General features: G+C 36.8%; 1 protein-coding gene across 2 annotated transcripts in view; it reads left to right on the plus strand.

Moving 5' to 3' along the window:
- The first annotated feature begins 21,380 nt into the window (after positions 1 to 21,380).
- Positions 21,381 to 22,228, plus strand: part of STXBP5L (syntaxin binding protein 5L) — a 377,830-nt gene continuing 376,982 nt past the window's right edge. For both annotated transcript variants that reach the window (XM_049628234.1, XM_049628235.1), the window contains exon 1: positions 21,381 to 21,605. In XM_049628234.1, coding sequence (XP_049484191.1) covers positions 21,417 to 21,605 — 189 coding nt within the window. In that variant the 5' untranslated portion in view covers positions 21,381 to 21,416. The remainder of the gene's footprint in view (positions 21,606 to 22,228) is intronic.

The raw sequence follows: 22,228 nt of genomic DNA on the forward strand, positions 1-22,228 counted from the left end.
CCAGTAGGAAAGATAATTTTGGGCAGACAGGGTCTTTCTCTTTTACTCTCTCATCCTATGGGTCATGAGAACAACAATAAACTTCTAAAAGATCAAGAATAGAAGAGGTGCCAGGAGACAGCTTAATGAAGTTAGAATTTTCAAAAGGGAAGAAAGTTTGCATTTTGGCTTTCAAGTGTCCCTCTTTCTTTTCACAACAACACTGGATTTTCTTTGGGGGAAATTACCTCTTTCATCACTGGAATGGGATATTATGGTGCTGATGTCCCCTTGCCATGAACTAGGCATGTAACTCAATATAACCAATCAATTTCCACCCTTTGCATGAGCATCAAAAACACTGCATTTGTGTGGATTTTATTCACCCCAACAGGGAAACCTTGAAGAGGCCATTCATTTACTCTTTCTACTGAGACACCCAGAACTGCTCTGGTTTTCTTATCATTCTGATTATTTAATCTTCTCTTTTCAGTCCTTTAAATGAATTCCTTTTAACTGCTAGAGTCAATTTATGTTGTTTGCAAACATAGAACTCTAATTGACACAAATGTTAATTCTAAACTGGTAAATATAATATTCATCCTATAAGATTCTAGGGATACAGGCATTCATTAGTATTATCCACCCAATCTTTCCAATTCTACACCATTTATGTGGTAGGAGTGTTATTCCTACTCCCATTTGAAGGTATGGCCATGTAAATTTTTTTGGCCAATGAATTGTGATTGGAAATTATATGTAGCATATCTAGGTGGAGATTTATAAAAGTCATTGTGCAATTTTCCACTGTTCTGGTGATCAGGAAACTCATGTCCAGATGAAGTCTATTAACATGGGTATCTGAGTGACTATGATGAGGAGAGCTTCTCTGCTGATCTGCCTGAGACTTATAGTAAGAGGTAGATATAAACTCTTATTTTAAGCTATTGAGAGATTGGAGGGGGTGATGTTACTGACTAATACAAGAGTGCCTTTAAATGATGTAGAAAAATGTATAATTTTCTGGTTGCCAGCATGGACTCATAAAGAAACAGGGCATGTTGTATATTTTACTCTCACGTTTTAAAATCAGAGTCATTAGGGGTGCCTGGGTGGGTCAGTCAATTAGGCATCTGACTCTTGATTTCAACTCAGTTCATGATCCCAGGGTTGTGTGACTGAGCCCACTGTTGGGCTCCCCGCCGGGTGTGGAGCCTGCTTGGGATTCTCTCTCTCTCTCTGCCCCTCTCTCCTTTTCCCTGATCCCACATGTGTGCTCTCTCTCTTAAAAAAAAAAAAGTAAAATCAGAGTCATTAGACTAGAAATACAGGAAAAATGAAAAAGATGGATATTTTTCCAGCTTGAGAAATAATTAAACCCTATTAAGATGAAAGAAGATAGATTCTAAATTGTTTATATTTTAATTATAATGAAATATAAATAAAATTATATATTGAGATCATCCAATATGAATGCTAATAAAGCCACAAAACCAATATTATTTAAACTCATCCCTAAAATTTCATGTGATAGTTGATATTATTTAGGTTAACTACATAGATTAAATCAATCTAAATAGATTTGAGATTTAAATCACTGTTTAGCAATATGAACATGGTACTGACTTCCATGGGTTTGATCTTTCAATTCTACCACATGCCATGTGATGATTCAGGTCACCCACGTCTTTTCTTTATTTGAAACACTGCAAAATCATCACTTATAGAGGACACAATGATGTCATTTGGCCTGCTTTCTGTGTGCATGCATCATTTAAGTATTAAGGCATCCTCTCTTTTTTTAACTAACAATTAAAGTAGTACTTCTTGGTACCAGTATGAGGATAATTGCAGACCCAAGAACAGAAGTGTGGCAGTTCTCAACTATAAAGAGGCTATCCAAATTATATTGAATATGTCTGTATTGATTTTTAAAATATTTTTATTAAAGTTAAATAACAACATTAGAATAATTCTCACAGGAACTTGAGGACCTCTGAGGATATATCTGTGGACTAACTACTAGGGGCAGTGTATACCGGTCTGAAAAACATTGCACTTGATATATTAACATTTCAATAAGGCATTACATTTATCACAACACTTGACATTCTTATGGACAGACAAGATAATTAAATTATTAAACTACAGCATATTTGTTGGATGTTTATTAATAGGTCAGTATCAACCTGGGGGGAAGTTTCTACTGGCATGGTCTGGAGCTCTATCCTTAGACCTGTTTTGTTCTATCATTTCATCAAAATCACAAATAAAATATAGAATATATATTAAACAAGTATATCAGTGATAAGCTGAAGATGAAAACAAGTATGTTGTATAAAGAAATATTCAAAACAATCTCTAAACTGTCTCCCTCTCAAGATTTGATTCTTATGTCATCAGATGTTTATTCCACCCACTACCCCGCCCGTTTGCAGTCATGTACTGACCCTCAGAAGATCACTCCTCCTCATTTCTGTCATTCTTTCTACTAATACAGCTGTCTTCATTCTTTATGACTTCTTCATGCATATAGATGATCCTTCTATTTGCCTCGTTTTTCAGTTTATTGACCTCCTTTCTTCCAATGACCTTGTCTTCTACCTCAGCCACTGTGCAAGTTATAGTTTAAATCTTGTGTTTGCCAATAACTGGAACTCCTGCATGATTTCAATTTCAAGCTCTCCACCCTGATTATCACCTCCTCTAAACTTTCCAGTTCATTCCTTCCTATATTTCAATTCCAATAATCCTTTGAACCCACCAAGCCAATAAAATATCTATCCTACTTGCTTTTCACTATTTCGTTGCTCATGTCTTCACTTCCTTGGTTATTTAGCTTGAATGATATAGTCAATCATCATACTAACTTCCTTATCTCTACTCTCAGCCTCTTTCTACTTTTTCACTGTATTGTTTTCACTTGTCTTCAATCCTGGTTAAAACCAATTTTATGCCAGGGTGCCTGGGTGGCTCAGTTGGTTGAGCGTCCAACTTTGACTCGAGTCATGATCCCACAGCTCCTGGGTTGGAGCCCTGTGTTGGGCTCTGTGCTGACAGCTCAGAGCCCGGGGCCCGCTTTGGATTCTGTGTCTCTCTCTTTCTCTGCCCCTAACCCACTTACATTCTGTCTCTGTCTCTCTAAAAAATAAACATTAAAAAAACACAATTTTATGCCTCTTGCATGTCTGGGCTTGTTTAGTTGACATGACTAAAGAAAAACACACAACCATGTCAATTGGCGTCATTTTATATTTGTGATCATTAACCTTAAGTGGGCCCTTTGCGCTGCCTCGCAATTATACTCCCACTCTGCTAGACTTAGATAATTATTGTATTCCTTCTCCTTCTCCTTAAACCGTATACCCTCTCCCTCGTTCTCACTTTTAGCTTATGATCTTTCTTCCTCTTTTCCTGAGAAAATGGAAGCAATACTTAAAGAACTTCCAAAAGCAACACCACCTTTTATTTCCACCCAATGCATCTGTGACCATCTACTCTGCTTTCTCCTCTGTTATTATGGATAAGCTGTATGTACTTTAGGTAAGGACAGGCCTTCAACTTATGTTCTAGATTTTTTCACTCTCTTTCACTCAAGGATATCCTTCAATTATTCTTCCCACTTTTTGTGCATCATTAATTTCCTCTTCTCTAATGGATTTTTCTTAATAGTAAACAAACATGCTTTTTAAAATTCTATCCCAAAGAAAAAATGTATTTGTACACTCAATACTCAATTCTTGTATTCCCATTCTTTCTTGAATGTGATTTAAATAAGCTTTTGTTCTTGCCACAAAAGAATCACTCTTGTCAATATCACCCAGAACCTCAAGTCTTCATTTTATTAGACTTTCAACAGTATTTGACACAGTTGAGCACACCCTCCCTTCACCTAGCATGCAGAACGCACAGTATTGGTTTTTCAACTATCTTATTGACTGTTTCTTTTATTATTTTTTAATTGAAGTATGACTAACACACAGTGTTACAGTAGTTTCAGGTGTACAAAATAATGATTCAACAATTCTATACATTACTCAGTGTTCACCATAAGTGTAGTCACCATCTGTCACCAAACAATGCAATTACAATCTTACTGACTATATTCCCTATGCTGTACTTTTCATTTCCATGACTAATTTATTTTATAATGAAAAATTTGTACTAAATCTTCTTTATCTATCTCACCTATATTCCTTCTCCTCTGGAAACCACCAGTTTGTTCTTTGTATTTAAGAATCTAATTTTTTGTTTGTCTCCCCCTTTTTGCTTGTTGATTTGTTGTTTCTTAAATTCCACATGCGTGAAATCATATGGTATTTGTCTTTTTTTGTCTGACTTATTTCACTTAGTATCAATCCCTCTAGGTCCATCCATGTTGTTGCAAAGGGCAAGATCTCATTCTTTTTTAAGGTTAATATTCCACTGTGTGTGTATCTCACATCTTCTTTGTCCATTCATATATGGAGGGACACATATATTGCTTCCACATGCTGGCTCTTGTAAATAATGCTACAATAAACATAGGGGTACATATATCTTTTTGAATTAGTATTTACCCAAAGAAAAGAAAAAGATATATGCACCCCTCATTTTATTGACTGCTTTTGAATGCTCTAGGGCTCACACTTTGCACCTATTCTCTTTTCTATTTATACTCACTCTCTTGGTGGTCTTATCCAAAATCATCCCTTTAAGTACCATCTCAATGCTGATGACTCACAAATGTATATCTGTCTAGTATTTATAGCTCAGACCTTTCCCATGAATACCTGACTTAAATATCCAACTACCAATTAACATGTACCAAAATATTAATAGGCTCAAAACTAAGTCCCTCCAAAACTTTCTCCTTCCTGAGTTCTCCCCTTACCAGTTAATGGCAACTCCATTCTTTTAATTGCTCAGACCTGAGACTATAAACTTCAGTAACAGTGTACCATCATGCACTAGTGGATCATCACTTATTTAATGGTTTCTTCATTATGGTAATTTTTTTCCCAAATATTGATCAACTACTTACCTCAATGTTTCAAGGAAGAGGACTTCTATTTTATCATATCTAGGACCAAGAAGGTAATCTTCATGTTTCTGGGAACCATAATTAAGAGGACTACAATAGGAGCAATAGGAGGAAAGTGACCAAGATATTGAGAGAAAGTAAAGCCATGTTTTATGAGAAATAGTTGAAGAATTTGAGGGTATATTTAATCTACAGAAGAAAGAAATTGAAGAAGAAAAAGTGATATCTGTTATTAAATATTTCCATAGTCCTTCATGTGGTAGGGTGATTATCACACTTAGACTATCCATCTCGATTCAGTTAGATGGATGAACTGGATCATCAGATGGATGAACTTGATAATCAGCCTCTAGAACATGATGCTGATATATATATATATATATATATATATATATATATATATAATTTTTTTGCATGATTGATACTTCGCAATATATCTACTAAAGTTTGGAGGAATCCCACCATTCAGTGTCCTAAAAGAAAATATTTACATATCTCACGTGAGAAAAAGATGAGCAGACATCTCATGGGTAGAGAAACAGTAACAGGATCACATCCATAGAGATAGATTCTACATGAAATGTTATCTGCCTGATATTTTTTTTAAAGTTTATTTATTTATTTATTTATTTTGAGACACAGAGAGAGAGAGAGAGAGAGAGAGAGAGAGAGAGAGAGACTGAGTCGGGGAGGAGCAGCGAAAGAGGAAGACAGAGAATCCCAAGGAGGCTCCATGCCGTCAGCCCCGATGTGGGGCTCAATCTCACAAACTGTGAGATCATGACCTGAGCTGAAATCAAGAGTTGGACACTTAACTGACTGAGCCACGTAGGCACCTGTGTCTAATCTTCTTAAGACAGGGTATTCTGCTCAAATATGCAAAAGTTTAAGGAAAGGTATATTTCCTTCAAGGGTTAAAAAATAAATGACACTTATATGTGATGCCTGGCACTTATAGTTCTGAACCTTTTATTCATGCTTTATAAAAATAATCTATTATTTAATTTTTTATCTGCCAAGAAGAGAATTTTCCCCTGATTTTCAGCTGAGAATTCCCAAGAAAACTTCTTTTAGGACCAGTAGGTCCTTTATTATTTTCAGATGTGTTGCCTCTAGAGCAGTGATTCTCAATTGGATGCATTTGGAATCACTTGGGAAGTATTAAATAAAAAAATGCCTCTTATTTCTGGGTCTTAACTCCAAAGATCCTGATTTACTTGATCTGGTCTGTAGACTCAGCTTGGAGATTTTTAAAAGTTCCCAAGTATGTTCTATTGTGTAGCCAAGGTTTAAAATTTCTCTGGAGATATTTTACTCCTTGCAATTGCTAGGGATTTGTTAAAGGTAGGATGTGGGGGGGGGGGGAGAGAAAATGTTTCAGATACACGTTAGATGACCACTTGAAACAAATATTGTTGATAATTTAAGTATTAAACAGTTAATTGTAGTATATGGTCTTTTATATCTTTCTCACTCTTGAGATTTTATCATTTTATATTTACCCACCACAATGTGTATATATATATATATATATATATATTCAAAGAAATATATACAAGGACACAAATTCCACTGGGCTATATAAATCAGGATGATTTCATGAGTATAGCTGTATTCCTAGTTGCTGCCTCTTTGGATGGGTGAACCATTTTATTCTGACTACTTTCTCGGTGCACATGACATAATTTTATTAGATTACATTATGCACAGCATCATTGAGTCAAAGTGATGTTATTAGCCTGCTAGAAGAAGCTTCTTACCCAGCTGTGAGGGCTCGTTAATATACATTATGATGTTAATAGTGCACAGAATATGTGAGTAGGTGGTAGGGGGCAGAAATTTAAACCAAATTAAAAATGTGAGAGAAACTGCAGCACATGGGAAATAAATGCTCATTGCCACTAGTCTCAATTATTTTTCATTCTTTTCAAGGTCAAGCTGGCGATTTTTCACTCCTACCCACAAAATGCCCTTCCCGATTGATTGACTCTTACAGCTAGAAGCTCTCCTTACACCCAGGAGGCAAACCTGCTTTTTTATTGTATTAAAAAAAATCTAAATGCCAAAGTGAAAAGAATATTGAGCTTCTGTTTATTTTTATCTGAAAATCAAAACACCATGCAAACTGTAAAGCAGTTAATTTAGTATGAATCTGGGATTTTTAAAGAAGTTTAAATGCTTAAAAAATAATGTTCTGAAGAAATTGTTATTCTTACTGAACCTAAATAAAGCCTACCATAAACCTTTGAGGTAGGAATTTTGTAATTCCTCCTTCCTACTAGATAAAGCATGCTCTCTGGTGTGGCAAAAGAGTTTCCTTCACCATATAGTCACCATTCCTATTGTAGAATGAATAAATATCTTATGTTCACTTATAACTGGGTAGGAGTTTTTTCTTTTTCTCATGGATATTTTTGTCCCCCAAATCAACCATAGCTTGGAGGATCAGTGTAAATTATCATAATTTTGCATGTAGAGAAGGGGAAAGTTTCCCAGGGATTCTTAATTGTCATACTGATAAACAAAGAGAAAGACATAAGAAGTTTAATAGAAGTAGGAGAGTATGGTTAAATGGGAGAAAGTGGGAACAAGGTGGGAGGTAGGGGCTGTTAGTAGGAGAAATCTCTCTGATGTTGTTATTGTCTTAAAGATTTGATGGTAGGAGGACTAGAACATTTTTATTTAATGGCTTCCATTTTCTCTATTCAGAACAAATTCTTCAGCTGGGGTTGCAGTGGCAGAGAAGTTGGAGGCTAGGAAAAGTAGGAAGGTTATGAAATAGTTGTTGCAGTCTATGACCTTGTTTTATTAGTTATCTTATTTTACTTTTGAATCTTTAATCATTTGTTCCCTGGTATTACCTCTCTATCCCAAAATATTATTCATTCCTGTCTCAACCAACCCCTCCTTTTTATGCTTTCATTTTTTCTGCTTTCCTCTTTTCCTTTACTACCAAACTTCCTGAAATAGTAATTTATGATAACTACCAATTCTTGCTCATATTCCACTTGCTTCTCACATCTTTAGGGGTTGAAAAAAGGAAGATGATCCATTGAAGGAAGTAAGAGAGACCTCAAAGAAGTAATCAACATAGAGTTGTGTTGAGGAAGCTAGTACAGAAAAAGATTCAAGAAGACTTCAAACCAACTTTCTCAATCATACACCTCTTTATTGAGGAACCTGGAAGAAATAATTGGTTATTTTTTCAGTGCAACCACAGGGCTCTGCTTATACCACTCACATTACTCTCATAACAGTGTTTTATAATTTTTTGCATGTCTGTCACCTTATACTCAATTTACTCAGCTCTTTAAGGCTGTATTACTTTTTCTTTGTTTCTTTTTTTGTCCCCTATAACAGCTAGCATTTTACTTAGCACAAAATAGCACACAATACATATTTGTTGAATAAGAGAAGCATGTTTATCTAATTTATGGCTTAATTACATCTTCAAATTCAGGCTTGAAATTCTAGCATGAAGCATGAATATCATGTACTAATATTTTTATTCAGCAAATATTTATTGAAAAACCTACCATGTGCCAGATGCTATTATAAGTACCATGGATATAACCATGAAGAAAATAGATAAAAATTACTGTTTGTAAGCCATTTTACAGATTAGAAAGCTGACTCATATCCATTCTCAGTACTTTTCCTCTTTTTTCATCCTACACTATCAAAGGCTAAGGCCTTCATTAGCCTGGTATGCATAAGGGAAAATATGGTTCTTTCCACATCATCTCTTTGGCTTCTCAAATCTTTTGAAAGTATGCTTTCATAGCTACCACTTTTGATTCTTTCAGCCTTATTTTTTTTTTGACTGTGAAAATATCTCTTAAGAGTTAATAAATTATAAATATGATAACCAAGTTAGAAACTTTACAAACCAAAGCACATATTCTTGTGAAAGGCTTATTTTTTCTTGTTTGTAAACACTTTTTTTTTACTTGAGCAAGAATTGATAGTTATAATTAATTACTCTTTCAAATAAAATAATCAAGTCTTACAGTGGTGTAAAATTTAAATCATTTAATTATACATCATATAATGAATCACATCATTATAAAGTATACAATTACATGAAGAGAAATAAAAAGTTCAGCCAAGACACCATATATTAGTTAATATAATATTTGCATTGTCATTTTCATCATCTGCTGTTGAAATGATGGCACATTATTCTCCTGTACTTGTTTAAAAAACTCTGTTTGCTTAATAATTGTTTATTCTTTCCAGTTTTTTTCCAGCGTTTCTTGCCAAGTCTCTGAATACTTCATGTGGATTATCAGGTAAGATTTTACAATAATCAATGGATGGCAATGGTAATTCCAATCTCAAAAGTTGTTAATGAGAAAAACACAAAAACAGAAGCCACAGAACAACAACAAAGAACAAGCAAGCAAACAATAACAGTAACAACTCTCTTCCATCCTGGAGTTTGGACAGAGAGAGACTGAGTTTACACATTTTCTTTCTGTTGGGGAAACTAATGTTTCCATATTGAAAATCTTTAAACATATTTAACCGTTATTGACCTATAGATACATTCTCTTTTGTCCTATTTTGCTAGTAAGTTCTTGTTAGGATATGGCCTGAAGACATGGTATTTATTAAACAGACAATATGACTAAGATTTCGAAGATTTACCATTCAGGGCCTCCCCAGCTGAACTCAGCCAAGCTTAACAGTTTCTACAAAGATTTTCTTTCTAAAAGACAAGTTAATTATCAACCTGAAAATACACAGTTACTTACTTTGCAAGGTCCAAACCACAACAAATAACATTTTAGCAGTTTTCATGTTAAGGTCTTTTACTTTAGTGGTAAAATTAATTTTTTTTCTTATAATTCTTTTTTTAAAAAATTTTAATGTTTATTTATTTTTGAGAGAGAGAGAGAGAAAGAGAGAGAGGGAGCATGAGTGGCAGAGGGGCAGAGAGAGAAGGAGACACAGAATCCAAAGCAGGCTCCAGGCTCTGAGCTGTCAGCACAGAGCCTGATGTGGTGCTCAAACTCCCGAACTGTGAGATCATGACCTGAGCCAAAGTCGGATGCTTAACTGACTGAGCCACCCAGGCGCTCCTCTTTTATGATTATCAGTATTCATTTGAAACTTTGGGGCTGAAAATTGATAATAACTAACATATGTGGAGGATTTCCTAGGTGCCGGGCAGTGTGTTGAATACCAGCACAATTTTTCTAACCTAATTTTCACAACCATCCTATGAGGTTGGTAATTTTATCTTCATTTTATAGATAAGAAAATTGAAACACAGAAAAGTTAAATAACTTGTCCAAGGTCACACATCAAGTAGCAGACTCTGTTCTGTCTGAAATCAGAGTTCCTGTTCTTAAATATACACTATTGTGTATTTCCCTCCCCTACAGTTTTTGCCACTCAAGTTTAAAAAATAACATCAAGGAAGACAGTGGTATTTGTTGAGGGACTGTATGTGTTATGATACAGTTTTGATGGTTTATGAGAACAATGGTACAGAATATTTTAAATAACAACTGTCCTTGAAAATTCAAGAAAGTTAGTTTCCATAATTAAAGCACATTAAACACAGACACACTTGGAAAACAATGTAAAATAATCTTTGCATTAAATAAAGAAGGATTATGGCTAAAAACAATAGAGTGGGAATAATGGGGAGGAAAGAATGAGGCAGACATAAAATTTGTTTTTCTAACTGAGGAGAGCTAGAAGAAGCCATAAATCACTCTGGCTGTTACTGAAAAAAAATACTTGTCAAGTTCCTTAGCTTTGCAAAGGTTAAGAGAACAACAATGTTTTTTCAGCCAAGCTAGCCAAGGAGCTGATTGAAACAGAAAGCTTATCCTCCTTGGCCAGACAGGACCCACTTAAATGGTTTTCTCTTGTCTTAGAGCCTGTAATTGGACAGGCAAGAAGTCACTCATTTCTCTCCTACTCTCATGATTCCGTTTTGGAACTTTTGTTTATGCTAAAGCAAAGTAATGCTGGTATCATGGCTTATTTTCTAAAACTCTTGTGTGCCAATTTTAGCAGACCTAATAATTAATATTGACATTTACAAAATCTTAACATCTTAACCCTTTGTTAGCCATTATAAAAAATTAATTCAGTATCTTGTGATTGCCATCATGAAGGCAAATGCATATCCCTAAACTGGTGCAATCATCATAAGTCATTCCAAATCCAAGAAAGGCTGTCAATCTTTGTATTTTTATCATCTAGATGAGGGTCAGAGAATCTATAATATGTAGTTTGCATCTTGCTCTGAGTTTCAATTTATGTAACAAATTCCAAGGGTTCACATCCCTATTTGGCCTACAGTGGCAAAAACCCAACTTGGCTTTAAGATCCTTAAATATTCTTTTAAGATTTGGTTGTTTTCCTATGAAATTATTCTTCTGTAGGTCTATATTTCCTTGTCTACCCTTTAAGCTCTTTTTGTGCTTATTTTCTCAATATTTCCCTTCAAATAACAATATATTAAAATTATAATTTTAATTTGCTCATATAACTGAAGTTTGTTATTACTTTTAAAAAAATATTTATTTTTAAGAGAGAGAGAGAGAGACAGAGTGCAAGCAGGGGAGGGCCAGAGAGAGAGGGAGACACAGAATCTGAAGCAGGCTCCAGGCTCTGAGCTGTCAGCACAGAGACTGATGTGGGGCTTGAGCCCACAAGCCATGAGATCATGACCTGAACTGAAGTCAGACACTTAACCAACTGACCCACCCAGGTGCCCCAGTTATTACTTTTTAAATTTAGAAATCAAACATGAATTACTAAATTTCTTTTTAATCTTAAAATTCTATGAAAACTCTTACGTTTTCACCTTCCAGTCTGAAATTACAACCTTTTACTAAAATTATGTTTTGCTTGTCATGTTTTCCTGCTCTGTCTAGTTGATTATACTTACCAATTCTTATAATTTAAAATTTTTCTGAACTTTTTTCAAACAAACAATACAAATATAAACAAAAAATGTCAATACAGGTAAGACAGGATATCACTTTACAAAAAGGTTCATTGTTGAGTTCTCCACAGGGACCTAAACTCTTAATGAAATTATGAATTGGTGTAACCTTTGAAAAATAAAATTTAGAACTAAGTATGAAGACATATTATTCTGACATAGTAATGCCCTCTAAAAGAAAGCTAATTGAGGAGTTTCTGTATAAGGAATTAATATTATGTAAACTTTTAATATTTAAGGAACAACTATTTAAAAAATCTGAAACTTTGCCAAAGATTCAGTATACAAATGTTCTCTCTATTATTATTTATAATAGTGCAAAACTAGAAATAAAATATCCAAGAATATGAAAATTATTAAGTGCAGTGTATAAATAATTGTATAACACTCAAAATGATTATTTCTGAAGAATATTTTATGAAGTGGGAAAAGTTTAAAACAAAATGCTTAGTTAAAAATGTTTAGTTCTGAAAATGACTAGAAATAAATGTTTAAGTTTTCTTAAGTTTTTATAATAAGCACACCTTATTTTTATAATCAGTGTATATATAATTAGTACTTTATTTTACATATGTGCAGTGTATATAAATAGAAATAGTAATAAAAAAGGTGATCTCCAGGAATCTCTAATTTGTAGACAGATACTTTTGAGGATTTCTGTATCTGCAGTAGGCTGCAGGTCATCTCTGTTGGTCACTACCCACATAAGTATTCTTTTAATTATTTTTTCAATCAGCTTTCGTAGTATTTAGGAAAAGATTGCAGTAAACCTTGACTAAATAAATCATACAGAGACAAAATTTTGGGTTTGAAAGATTCGTAAAGTCCAAACCCTCTTCCTCTCTTTCAATTTCAGCAACAATCAATCCACAGACACAAAGGACTTTTATATTAATAATAATGGGAAAAATAAATTCAACTCAATTCCTATAAAGTTTCACTAAAGCAAAAGAATAATAACAATATATTTGTAGAGTGGTTTGCATTCCATAAATCACTTTTACAAACATAATCTCATTTTTCCTTAAAATAGTCTATATGTATATACAGGAAAAATTGACGCTTAGAGGCTGAAAGGGCATGTTAGTGCCCCACTTAGGAAAACCAGTTCTGTCTCAGCACTAAATCCCTTTCTATTACACATCCTAATGTGATAATGTGATAGATAGATATGTGAACATCTATTTTAAAAGAGGCACAAAGAGCTGATTTTAATTACATGTTTAATAGCAAATATTTGAGTTTTGCCCTAGAAGACATGAGTTCTGTTTGCAATTCTGTCATTGATTGTATGCTGAGCCATACTTTGTATGTTTTGGGTCTATCCTAATGACCTCTGCCTGTTTGTTATGAGAGCGATGACATTATTTAATTAACCCTGTGGTTTCTCCCTTTGTGCACTTGGAGTAGGCTGAATAAGAGATTATAATGTTGGTTGCTATTTCCTGCCATATGACAGAAAGCTGACAACTATCAACAAGTACCCTTCCTGAAGGATGTGTAATCACAGGGCCAGAAAAAGTCAGATGAAGATTGAGGAAGGAAAGATAATTCCTAATCCTCTTGAAAATTTTGTGAGAAAGGATATAGGTAGAACCTGTTTTTCAACTGTGTCCTCTCAATGAAATTCTGATTCCTAGACTAGCAAATAATAATGGATAGTGCTATAACTTGATTAAGGGGTTGGAAATGTATGATAAAAGATATTGCTCAGTTCAAGATCCAGCACCTCACAGCAAGCAGATTGGAAATGTTCACACTTGCTAATGTCAATAATTGCCAGTCTGGCCCTTTGGTAAATCTTGCGTCATTGCCCTCCCTCTACTCAAATTCTCCTCCTAGCTGTTCTGATATTCACTGAGACTACAGCCTCTCCAAGCAATTTACTACTGCCTTGCTATGTTTAATTAGTTATCGAATAACTGATTTTCTCCTATTTTAGTGGGACACTCCCTGGGACTCTTAATATATTTCAAATTATACTGAGATTTATTGTGAGCTAACAACTTCCTATTAGCATGCCATTCGCAAAGTTTGCTTCTAGTACCTACTCCCCCAACTCCAAAATGTCTTTTTACTTCTAGTATCCAAACTCCTTAGCAGGTAGTCTTCTTTTTTCTGTTCTCTTTTTTCCTAATATTTAGATCTTGTAATAATTTCCTTTATAATATCAATTATCTATATAATCAGATTTCTTAGGTTTCACACTAACAGCACGAGGAAAGAGATTTGGGATACAATTTATACAAGTTCAAATTCCTATTTCACAACCTACCTGATGTATGATATTGGACATATTATTTAATCTTCCTTTGCTTCCATTTTCTCACCTATGAATTGGAGTTATCGTTGTGAGAATTAAATGAAAAACTAAATATAAAATTGTTTACACAGTTCCTGCTCATAGTAGATGCTCATTTCAAAGAATATTGAATTTGATTGTCATATTGGTATGGACTGAATTGTCCTCAGAATATGACTTTGCTTGGAGATAGGGCCTTTAAGAGGTGATTAAGTTAAAATGAGGCCACTGGGGTTGGCCTTAATCCAATATGACTAATGTCTTTATAAGAAGAGGAAATTAGGGGGCCACCTAGGTGGCTCAGTCAGTTAAGCATCTGACTCTTGGTTTCAGCTCAGGTCATGATCTCACAGTTTGTGAGATGGAGCCCTGCATTGGGCTGCACTCTTGGACAGTACGGAGCCTGGTTGGGATTCTCTCTCTCCCTTTCTCTCTGCTCCTCCCCTGCTTGCATGCATGTTCTCTCTCTCTCTCTCTCTCTCTCTCAATAAATAAATAAATAAATAAATAAATAAATAAATAAACTTTAAGAAAAAAAAGAAAAGGAAATTCTGGACACACAGAAACACCAGAAATGTGCACACACAGAGGAAAGACCATATGAGAACACAGTAAGAAAGAAGTCATATGCAAGCCAAAGAGAAGCCAAACCTGCTGACACTTTGCTCTTGGACTTCCAGCCTCCAGAACTGTGAAAAAAGTAGTTTCTGTTGTTTAAGCCACCTGGTCTGTAGTACTTTGTTATGGCAGTCCTGGCAAACTAATACACATATATCCACTATTTCAGAAGAATTAACCCTCACCATTTTCCTATTCCAATTCCTATTTAATTTTCTAATTAGTAATAGGGCAGTGATTAAAAGCATAATCTTAGATGTTAGATAGCCTTGAATTTGAAGATTGGGTTATCTACCTAAGTGACTATGAGTGACTTTCTCATATGTTTCAGAGTCTCAAATTTCCTTACCTGTAAAATGGAAACAACATCTGTCTCATAGAGTTATAATAAGAATCAAATTAAAAGAGATGTTTGTAAATTTCATAGTACAGTGTTTGGCATATGGGTGCTAAATAACTGGTAGGACTGATTATCTTTATGTATGACAGACCATTTATACATGTTTTGTCAATTTGGCTTCGTTTTCTCCAAGCCTGATCAGTTTAGCAAATCTCTATGTGAAGTGCCATATATGTACATACTTTCTATAATTAGTTAATTTTTTGAAGATGTGGAAAATCAGCTATTAGCTTCATTGTTGGCTTGAATCAAAGATCACAATCCCTTGTAATACATTTTTAACATATATTCTAAAAATCCTTTCAGTATATTAGATTTGTTTAAATAATTTGATGATTTTGTTCCAAGGACCAAGCTTAGACAATCTTTCTTCCTTACAGACTTCATACTTGCCGTTTTAGGAAGATAGTGTGGCTTATCAGAAACTCCTCTCAATGAAGTATTCTAATTTATAGTAGAATAAACAAAGCTCTCCTTTATTATTATCTGGACCAATTCTAAATATCGCTACATTATTTTTAAGGTATATTTTATGGTCTGGTATCAATCCCTTTACCAAATGATTTATAGAATAGCACCTTATTGCTCTTTAAGTAAGTAAGGATGGAATTTTCTTCCATATATATGTCATTGTGCTTCTCTCATCCAGTAAGATTTTCAGGCTATAATTGTGCTATCTTCTCACATACACATTACATTATTACATATATAATGCACTGTCTTTTGCTCATTTCTATCCTTTGCTCACAGTTTGTGAGTTGGCATTACAATATCCTCTGTCCACAGTTTCCCACTCAATGAGATTGCAATTTTGTTAAAATTTTACTTGCTGTCATTTATTTAAATTAGTATTTACTGGGCACTTACTATGTACAAAACACTGTGCTACTACTGTGAAAGAACAAAGATATTTAAAATAATCCCAAAGATTCCAAAATCTCATTCTTCTAATTATATATTTTTAGGCTTCTAATATTTGTTAGAAACATTTATATATTCTGACTTGGCTTTTCTTCCACTTCCCATTCCAATTTGTTGTCCCATCTGAAGGAATATCTACGCTGTCACCTCTTTTTAACTCAAGTAGGCCAATGAATTCCCTGTAGGGTCTTAAAGCAGAGTCTTTGTCAATCTGTTTTGTGTCCTTTTTTGTTCTCAGTTCTCCCCCAGCTTCAGAATAAAACCACCACCTAGTCTGCTAAGATAGTACAGTGTTAGTGATGGGTGGTTTATGGGGTTTTCTTGTAAACATTACATCTCCTTTTGCTGAATCACTCTCATCAAAAGACCAAACCATCATTTGTTATAGGCTTACTTTCATTTGTTTGAAAATTAAGGAATTGTCAATAGACTTTCTGATGAAGGGAAGGAGGGCATCTAAATCCATTATTTTAGACAATAATGTTACTTCTCAAAGAGTTAAAGTAATCCTCTCCATCCACCCCTCCCCCCCCTTTTTTTGAAGGAAAGACAAGCATAAAAAAGAGGAAAGCATACTTTTGTGGGTCCAATTCTGGAGTGTCTATTCTATTCCATTGGTCTATGTGTCTGTTTTTTGTGCCAATACCATGCTGTCTTTATGATTACAGCTTTATAGTAGAGGCTAAAGTCTGGGATTGTGATGCCTCCCACTTTGGTCTTCTTCAATATTACTTTGGCTATTCCTGGTCTTTGTGGTTCCATACAAATTTTAGGATTGCTTGTTCTACCTTCGAGAAGAATGCTGGTGCAATTTTGATTGGGATTGCATTGAATGTGTAGATTGCTTTGGGTAGTATTGACATTTTAACAATATTTATTCTTCCAATCCACAAGCATGGAAAGTTTTTCCATTTCTTTGTATCTTCTTCAATTTCCTTCATAAGCTTTCTATAGTTTTCAGCATACAGACCTTTTACATCTTTGGTTAGGTTTATTCCTAGGTAGTTTATGATTCTTGGTGCTGGGAGAACTGGATAGCAACATGCAGAAAAATGAAATTAGACCACTTTCTTACACCATTCACAAAAATAAACTCAAAATGGATGAAGGACCTGAATGTGAGACAGGAAACCATCAAAACCCTAGAGGAGAAAGCAGGAAAAAACCCCTCTGACCTCAGCCGCAGCAATTTCTTACTTGACACATCCCCAAAGGCAAGGGAATTAAAGGCAAAAATGAACTACGGGGACCTCATCAAGATAAAAAGCTTCTGCACTGCAAAGAAACAATCAACAAAACTAAAAGGCAACCAACGGAATGGGAAAAGATATTTGCAAATGACATATCAGACAAAGGGCTAGTATCCAAAATCTATAAAGAACTCACTAAACTCCACACCCGAAAAACAAATAATCCAGTGAAAAAACATGAATAGACACTTTTTTAAAGAAGACATTGAGATGGCCAACAGGCACATGAAAAGATGCTCAACATCACTCCTCATCAGGGAAATACAAATCAAAACCACACTGAGACATCACCTCACGCCAGTCAGAGTGGCTAAAATGAACAAATCAGGAGACTACAGATGCTGGAGAGGATGTGGAGAAACGGGAACCCTCTTGCACTGTTGGTGGGAATGCAAACTGGTGCAGTCGCTCTGGAAAACAGTGTGGAGGTTCCTCAAAAAATTAAAAATAGGTCTATCCTATGACACAGCAGTAGCACTGCTAGGAATTTACCCAAGGAGTAACACAGGAGTGCTGATGTGTAGGGGCACTTGTACCCCAATGTTTATAGCAGCACTTTCAACAATAGCCAAATTATGGAAAGAGCCTAAATGTCCATCAACTGATGAATGGATAAGGAAGATGTGGTTTATATATACAATGGAATACTACTTGGCAATGAGAAAGAATGAAATATGGCCTTTTGTAGCAACATGGATGGAACTGGAGAGTGTTATGCTAAGTGAAATAAGTCATACAGAGAAAGACAGATACCATATGTTTTTACTCTTATGTGGATCCTGAGACACTTAACAGAAGACCACGAAGGAGGGGAAGGAAACAAAAGAGAGAGAGAGGGAGCCAAACCATAAGAAACTCTTAGAAACGGAAAATAAACTGAGGGTTGATGGGGGTGGGGTGGGAGGGAGGGGAAAGTGGGTGATGGGTATTGAAGAGGGCATCTGTTGGGATGAGCACTGGGTATTGTATGGAAACCAATTTGACAATAAATTTCATATATTTCATATAAAAAAAAAAAGAGGAAAGCAAACTCTTTAGCCTTAATAGGCACCTGTTCTTGGAGGTGACATGGGGCCAGGAAGAAAGAAGAAAAAAAAATGGAAAAAGAGAGTAATGACAAAGGTACATATTGTTAGGAATACAATACAGAATTTGGAACCCTACCAAGATCTAGTTTTCACCAGACATGGCATTCGTTTCCACCCAAATTTTTACCCTTCCCAAATAGGATATAATTGGGTATCATCTCTTAAATCTTTTACTAACAACCATTAACAAACCAATTGTTCAAAACCCTTTAACTGCCTCTTATGTGTGAAACATTGTGCTAGGTGCTAGACAAGATAGAAATCTATAATTCCATGCCTGCCTTCAAAAGTGTTACTGTCTAGCTGTGGCAATTGGGGGGTCTTTTAAAGGTTTCAAAAGGAGTAAAATACACATTAAGTACTGAAAAATTAAAAAGGAGAGGGTAAGCATTGAGCTGAGGATCTGAAAAACTAGGCTGTAACCTATCTCTGCTATTTCCTTGCTATGTGACCTTGGACAAATCATTTCTCTTTCAGGTCTTCCCTTTCACCCCATCCTCTTCCTTCACCAGAAAAAAAAATCATCCTAGGAGATCTCAAAAATGTAAGACTATATGAGATGCTTACTAATGAGCTCTGTTGCTTGCCCAAATTGAAGTCTGTAGCTAGCTCTGGCCCCCTGAGTTGCCCTTCATTTTCACAGACGAAGAAATTGAGGTCTAAATTTTCCCCAATCCAGTATCAAGTAAGGGCTCAGAACCAAATATTCCCATCCTGATGCTTTTATTATATTTTTTAATCCTGCACCAAATAGTGTATCTTTCAAAATGATTATTGTGACTCATAAAGCTTAAAATTTCCTGACACGGTTTACTCAGAGAAATGTTTTCTTTTTTTTGTTTTTAAGTGTATATGTGAAAATGGGGGGGGGAAGGGTAATTTACGTATTAGAGGGAACAAGGTAAGCAATTGATTCCTTAGGGTCTGGAAGGCTATATATTCCAAGTCTACGGAAATACAATTCTCTCTGGCAGAGGTGACTTGTTAAGCAATTAGGCCAAGTAGCAGGACAGTGACGGAAGCCCAATAGATGCACCTGGAGAACGAGTAGAGGTGAAAACTGCAAAAACACTTGCCCAGTTCACAATATCTTCCAGGGTCAGACCTAGGAACCCCCTTCCAGCAGCCTCGGACTCAAGGCGCCCAAGTTTGCACACTTCCACGCATTCTATTGATTCACACTTGCGTCCTTCAACAGGTAGCGCCAATTACAGCCCCCAAAACACGGCCCCCCAGCATACTGGCCAATCTCTCCGTCAATCAAACACTTCAACCACTTTTCTAAGTTCTCCCCTCCCCCTTTCATTGGCTTTTTCTTCGGCCTATCCCCCAGTTTCTTCCGCGCCTCGCGACCGCGGAGCTTGACTCTATGGAGCCTAGGATTGGAGCCGAGGCTATTTGCTCCCTTTGACGTACCGTAACTCTCCGCCCCTTTCTCCAGCGCCGCGCGGCCTGAAGTGGAGGGGGCGGGGCAAACGAGGGGGCGTTCTAGGGGGCGGGGCTTGCATCCCACGGCGGGAGGGCGGAGCCTTCGTTGGAGCCTGCCTGCTTGGTTAGGACCTCGGAGAGCGCCGGGCGCCGCGACCAGAAGAACCGGAGAAGCGGCCACAGTCGGGAGGGACTGACGCCTGCTAGCCCGCCTCCCTCCGCACCTTCAGCTTCTCGGGCTGGCTGGCACCTAGTGGCGGCCGAGGAAGGTGCCTAAGTCTGGAGTCCGATAGTCATCCCTCTGGGACGCCGACAACGCCGTCCAGCCGCGGCTCCCTCACACCTGTGTGTGTGTTCATGAGCGTGAGCGCCCGCGCGCGAATTTCTGTGTGACGGTGTTTGAGTGTGCTCCGAATGGGCGCGCGAATGTCTGTGTGAGGGTGTTTGTGTGTGCTTGGTGCCTAGGCGCTCCGCCCGGGGAGGGACCGCGGGAACGGCGGCTCTGCGCGCCCAGCAGGCTAAGGCGGGACTCGGGCCGCAGCCTGTAGCCGCCACTGCCTCACGTCCCCCAGGAGCCGCCGCGGTGCTGCGGGGAGAGCGGACAGGAGGGCGAGCGCGGCGGCGGCTGCGGACAGAGGGGGGCGGGGGGTGGATGGAGCGGGGAGAAGAGGGAGGAGGGCTGGAGACGCTGGTGGCGGGGGGGGGGGGGGGTTGGGAGGGGGGGGGCGGAGGGAGAAGCGGAGGCAGCCGGCCCCGCCGCTCACCCCTCCCGTCTGCTGTTGCCGTGGGTCACCCGCAGATGTTTTGGGGTCCGACTGTTGGGGGTGAGAAATGGAAAAAGGCCTCCCCTTCATTACCTACTGAGAAGAAGGGAGTGTTGAAGACGGTGAGGAAGAGTCCAGAAGGTGGTAGCAGAGTAAATACTCGCTATCCCACCGCCCAACCCCAATATCGTTTTTCTGAAAATATTCTGAGCTGAATCTTTAAAAAAAAAAAAAAGCCCGCCCTTAAGAGACACAGAGTCTTGGTCTGTTGGACTCCGGCTTGATTGTATAATAATAATGATGATATAATGCTAATGACGATGATGACACTGCCTTTTATTTTTACCCCAGTGCTGATAAAGCGTAGCTACAGCTGAGGATAAAGCACTTGAAAATTTGATGTATGAGGAGGGAATACTTTGCCTTTAGAGTTGTATTTTATTATTTCTTTTTAAAGGATGTTCTTTTTAGAATTAAAATTTGACAAGATGAAGCCTGGCGCTCGCTCTCTCTCTCTCTCTCTCTCTCTCTCTTTTTATTCGTTTATAGCCAATGCTTGTAAAATGGGGACTGGCTACTGCCTTCACTAATATGAAAAGCTCAACACTTTTACCCAGGTATAAGTCCATGCGTTAAGTCACCCTTTCCTTTGAATTTCTCAACAGTTTTTAAAATGAAGAAGTTTAATTTCCGAAAAGTTTTGGATGGCTTAACTGCCTCCTCCCCTGGCAGTGGTAGCAGCAGTGGCAGTAACAGCGGTGGTGGGGCTGGAAGTGGTTCCGTGCATCCAGGAGGGACTGCAGGGGTTCTCAAAGAGGAGATTCAGGAAACCCTGACTTCAGAGTATTTCCAGATTTGCAAGGTAAGTTTTGAATTGGCTTACAGCCTATTATTTCTTTATTTCACTGTTGTGAGGAAAGAATAATTAAAAACAAACAAACCAAACCAAACCAAACAAAAACACTCACTAGGGATCAGGAATTGTTGAGATGCCAACACCAGGCAGTCCTGGGCAGACGACTCTATAGGTAGATGTTTGAATTAATAAAGATGTTCTAGGCATCGACTTCAGTATCAATTTAAAAAGCAATGGTAATTTAAAGTGGAAATAAGCAAACATAAAAAGTAGAATTTGCAATGTCAAGGCCCAAATTGTGGGCAAAATTTTTAATGTAATATTTATGTATAAGTAGTAAACTGAAGGAGAAAATAATCATTCTGGTTAATTCCATGTTGACATTCAGAGAAACTAATTGTTATTTTATTTCACTGTGCAGTATAAAATGATTAAAGCTATTAAAATGTTGCTAGAAGTAATAGCTAAGTGAATACATCCATTTAAAAAGATGTAACAGTATTGTTTTAAATTCATTGTTTAAAATTCTGTATGAAAACAACTCCAGATTCTTAAATTTTTAAACAAATCCATGGACTTAATACTTGTAAGAACTTAAAAATAGCCTGTGTTCTGGTTTAGTGAGGAAA

This window comes from Panthera uncia, chromosome C2 (assembly GCF_023721935.1).
Source record: "Panthera uncia isolate 11264 chromosome C2, Puncia_PCG_1.0, whole genome shotgun sequence".
Lineage (NCBI taxonomy): Eukaryota > Metazoa > Chordata > Mammalia > Carnivora > Felidae > Panthera > Panthera uncia.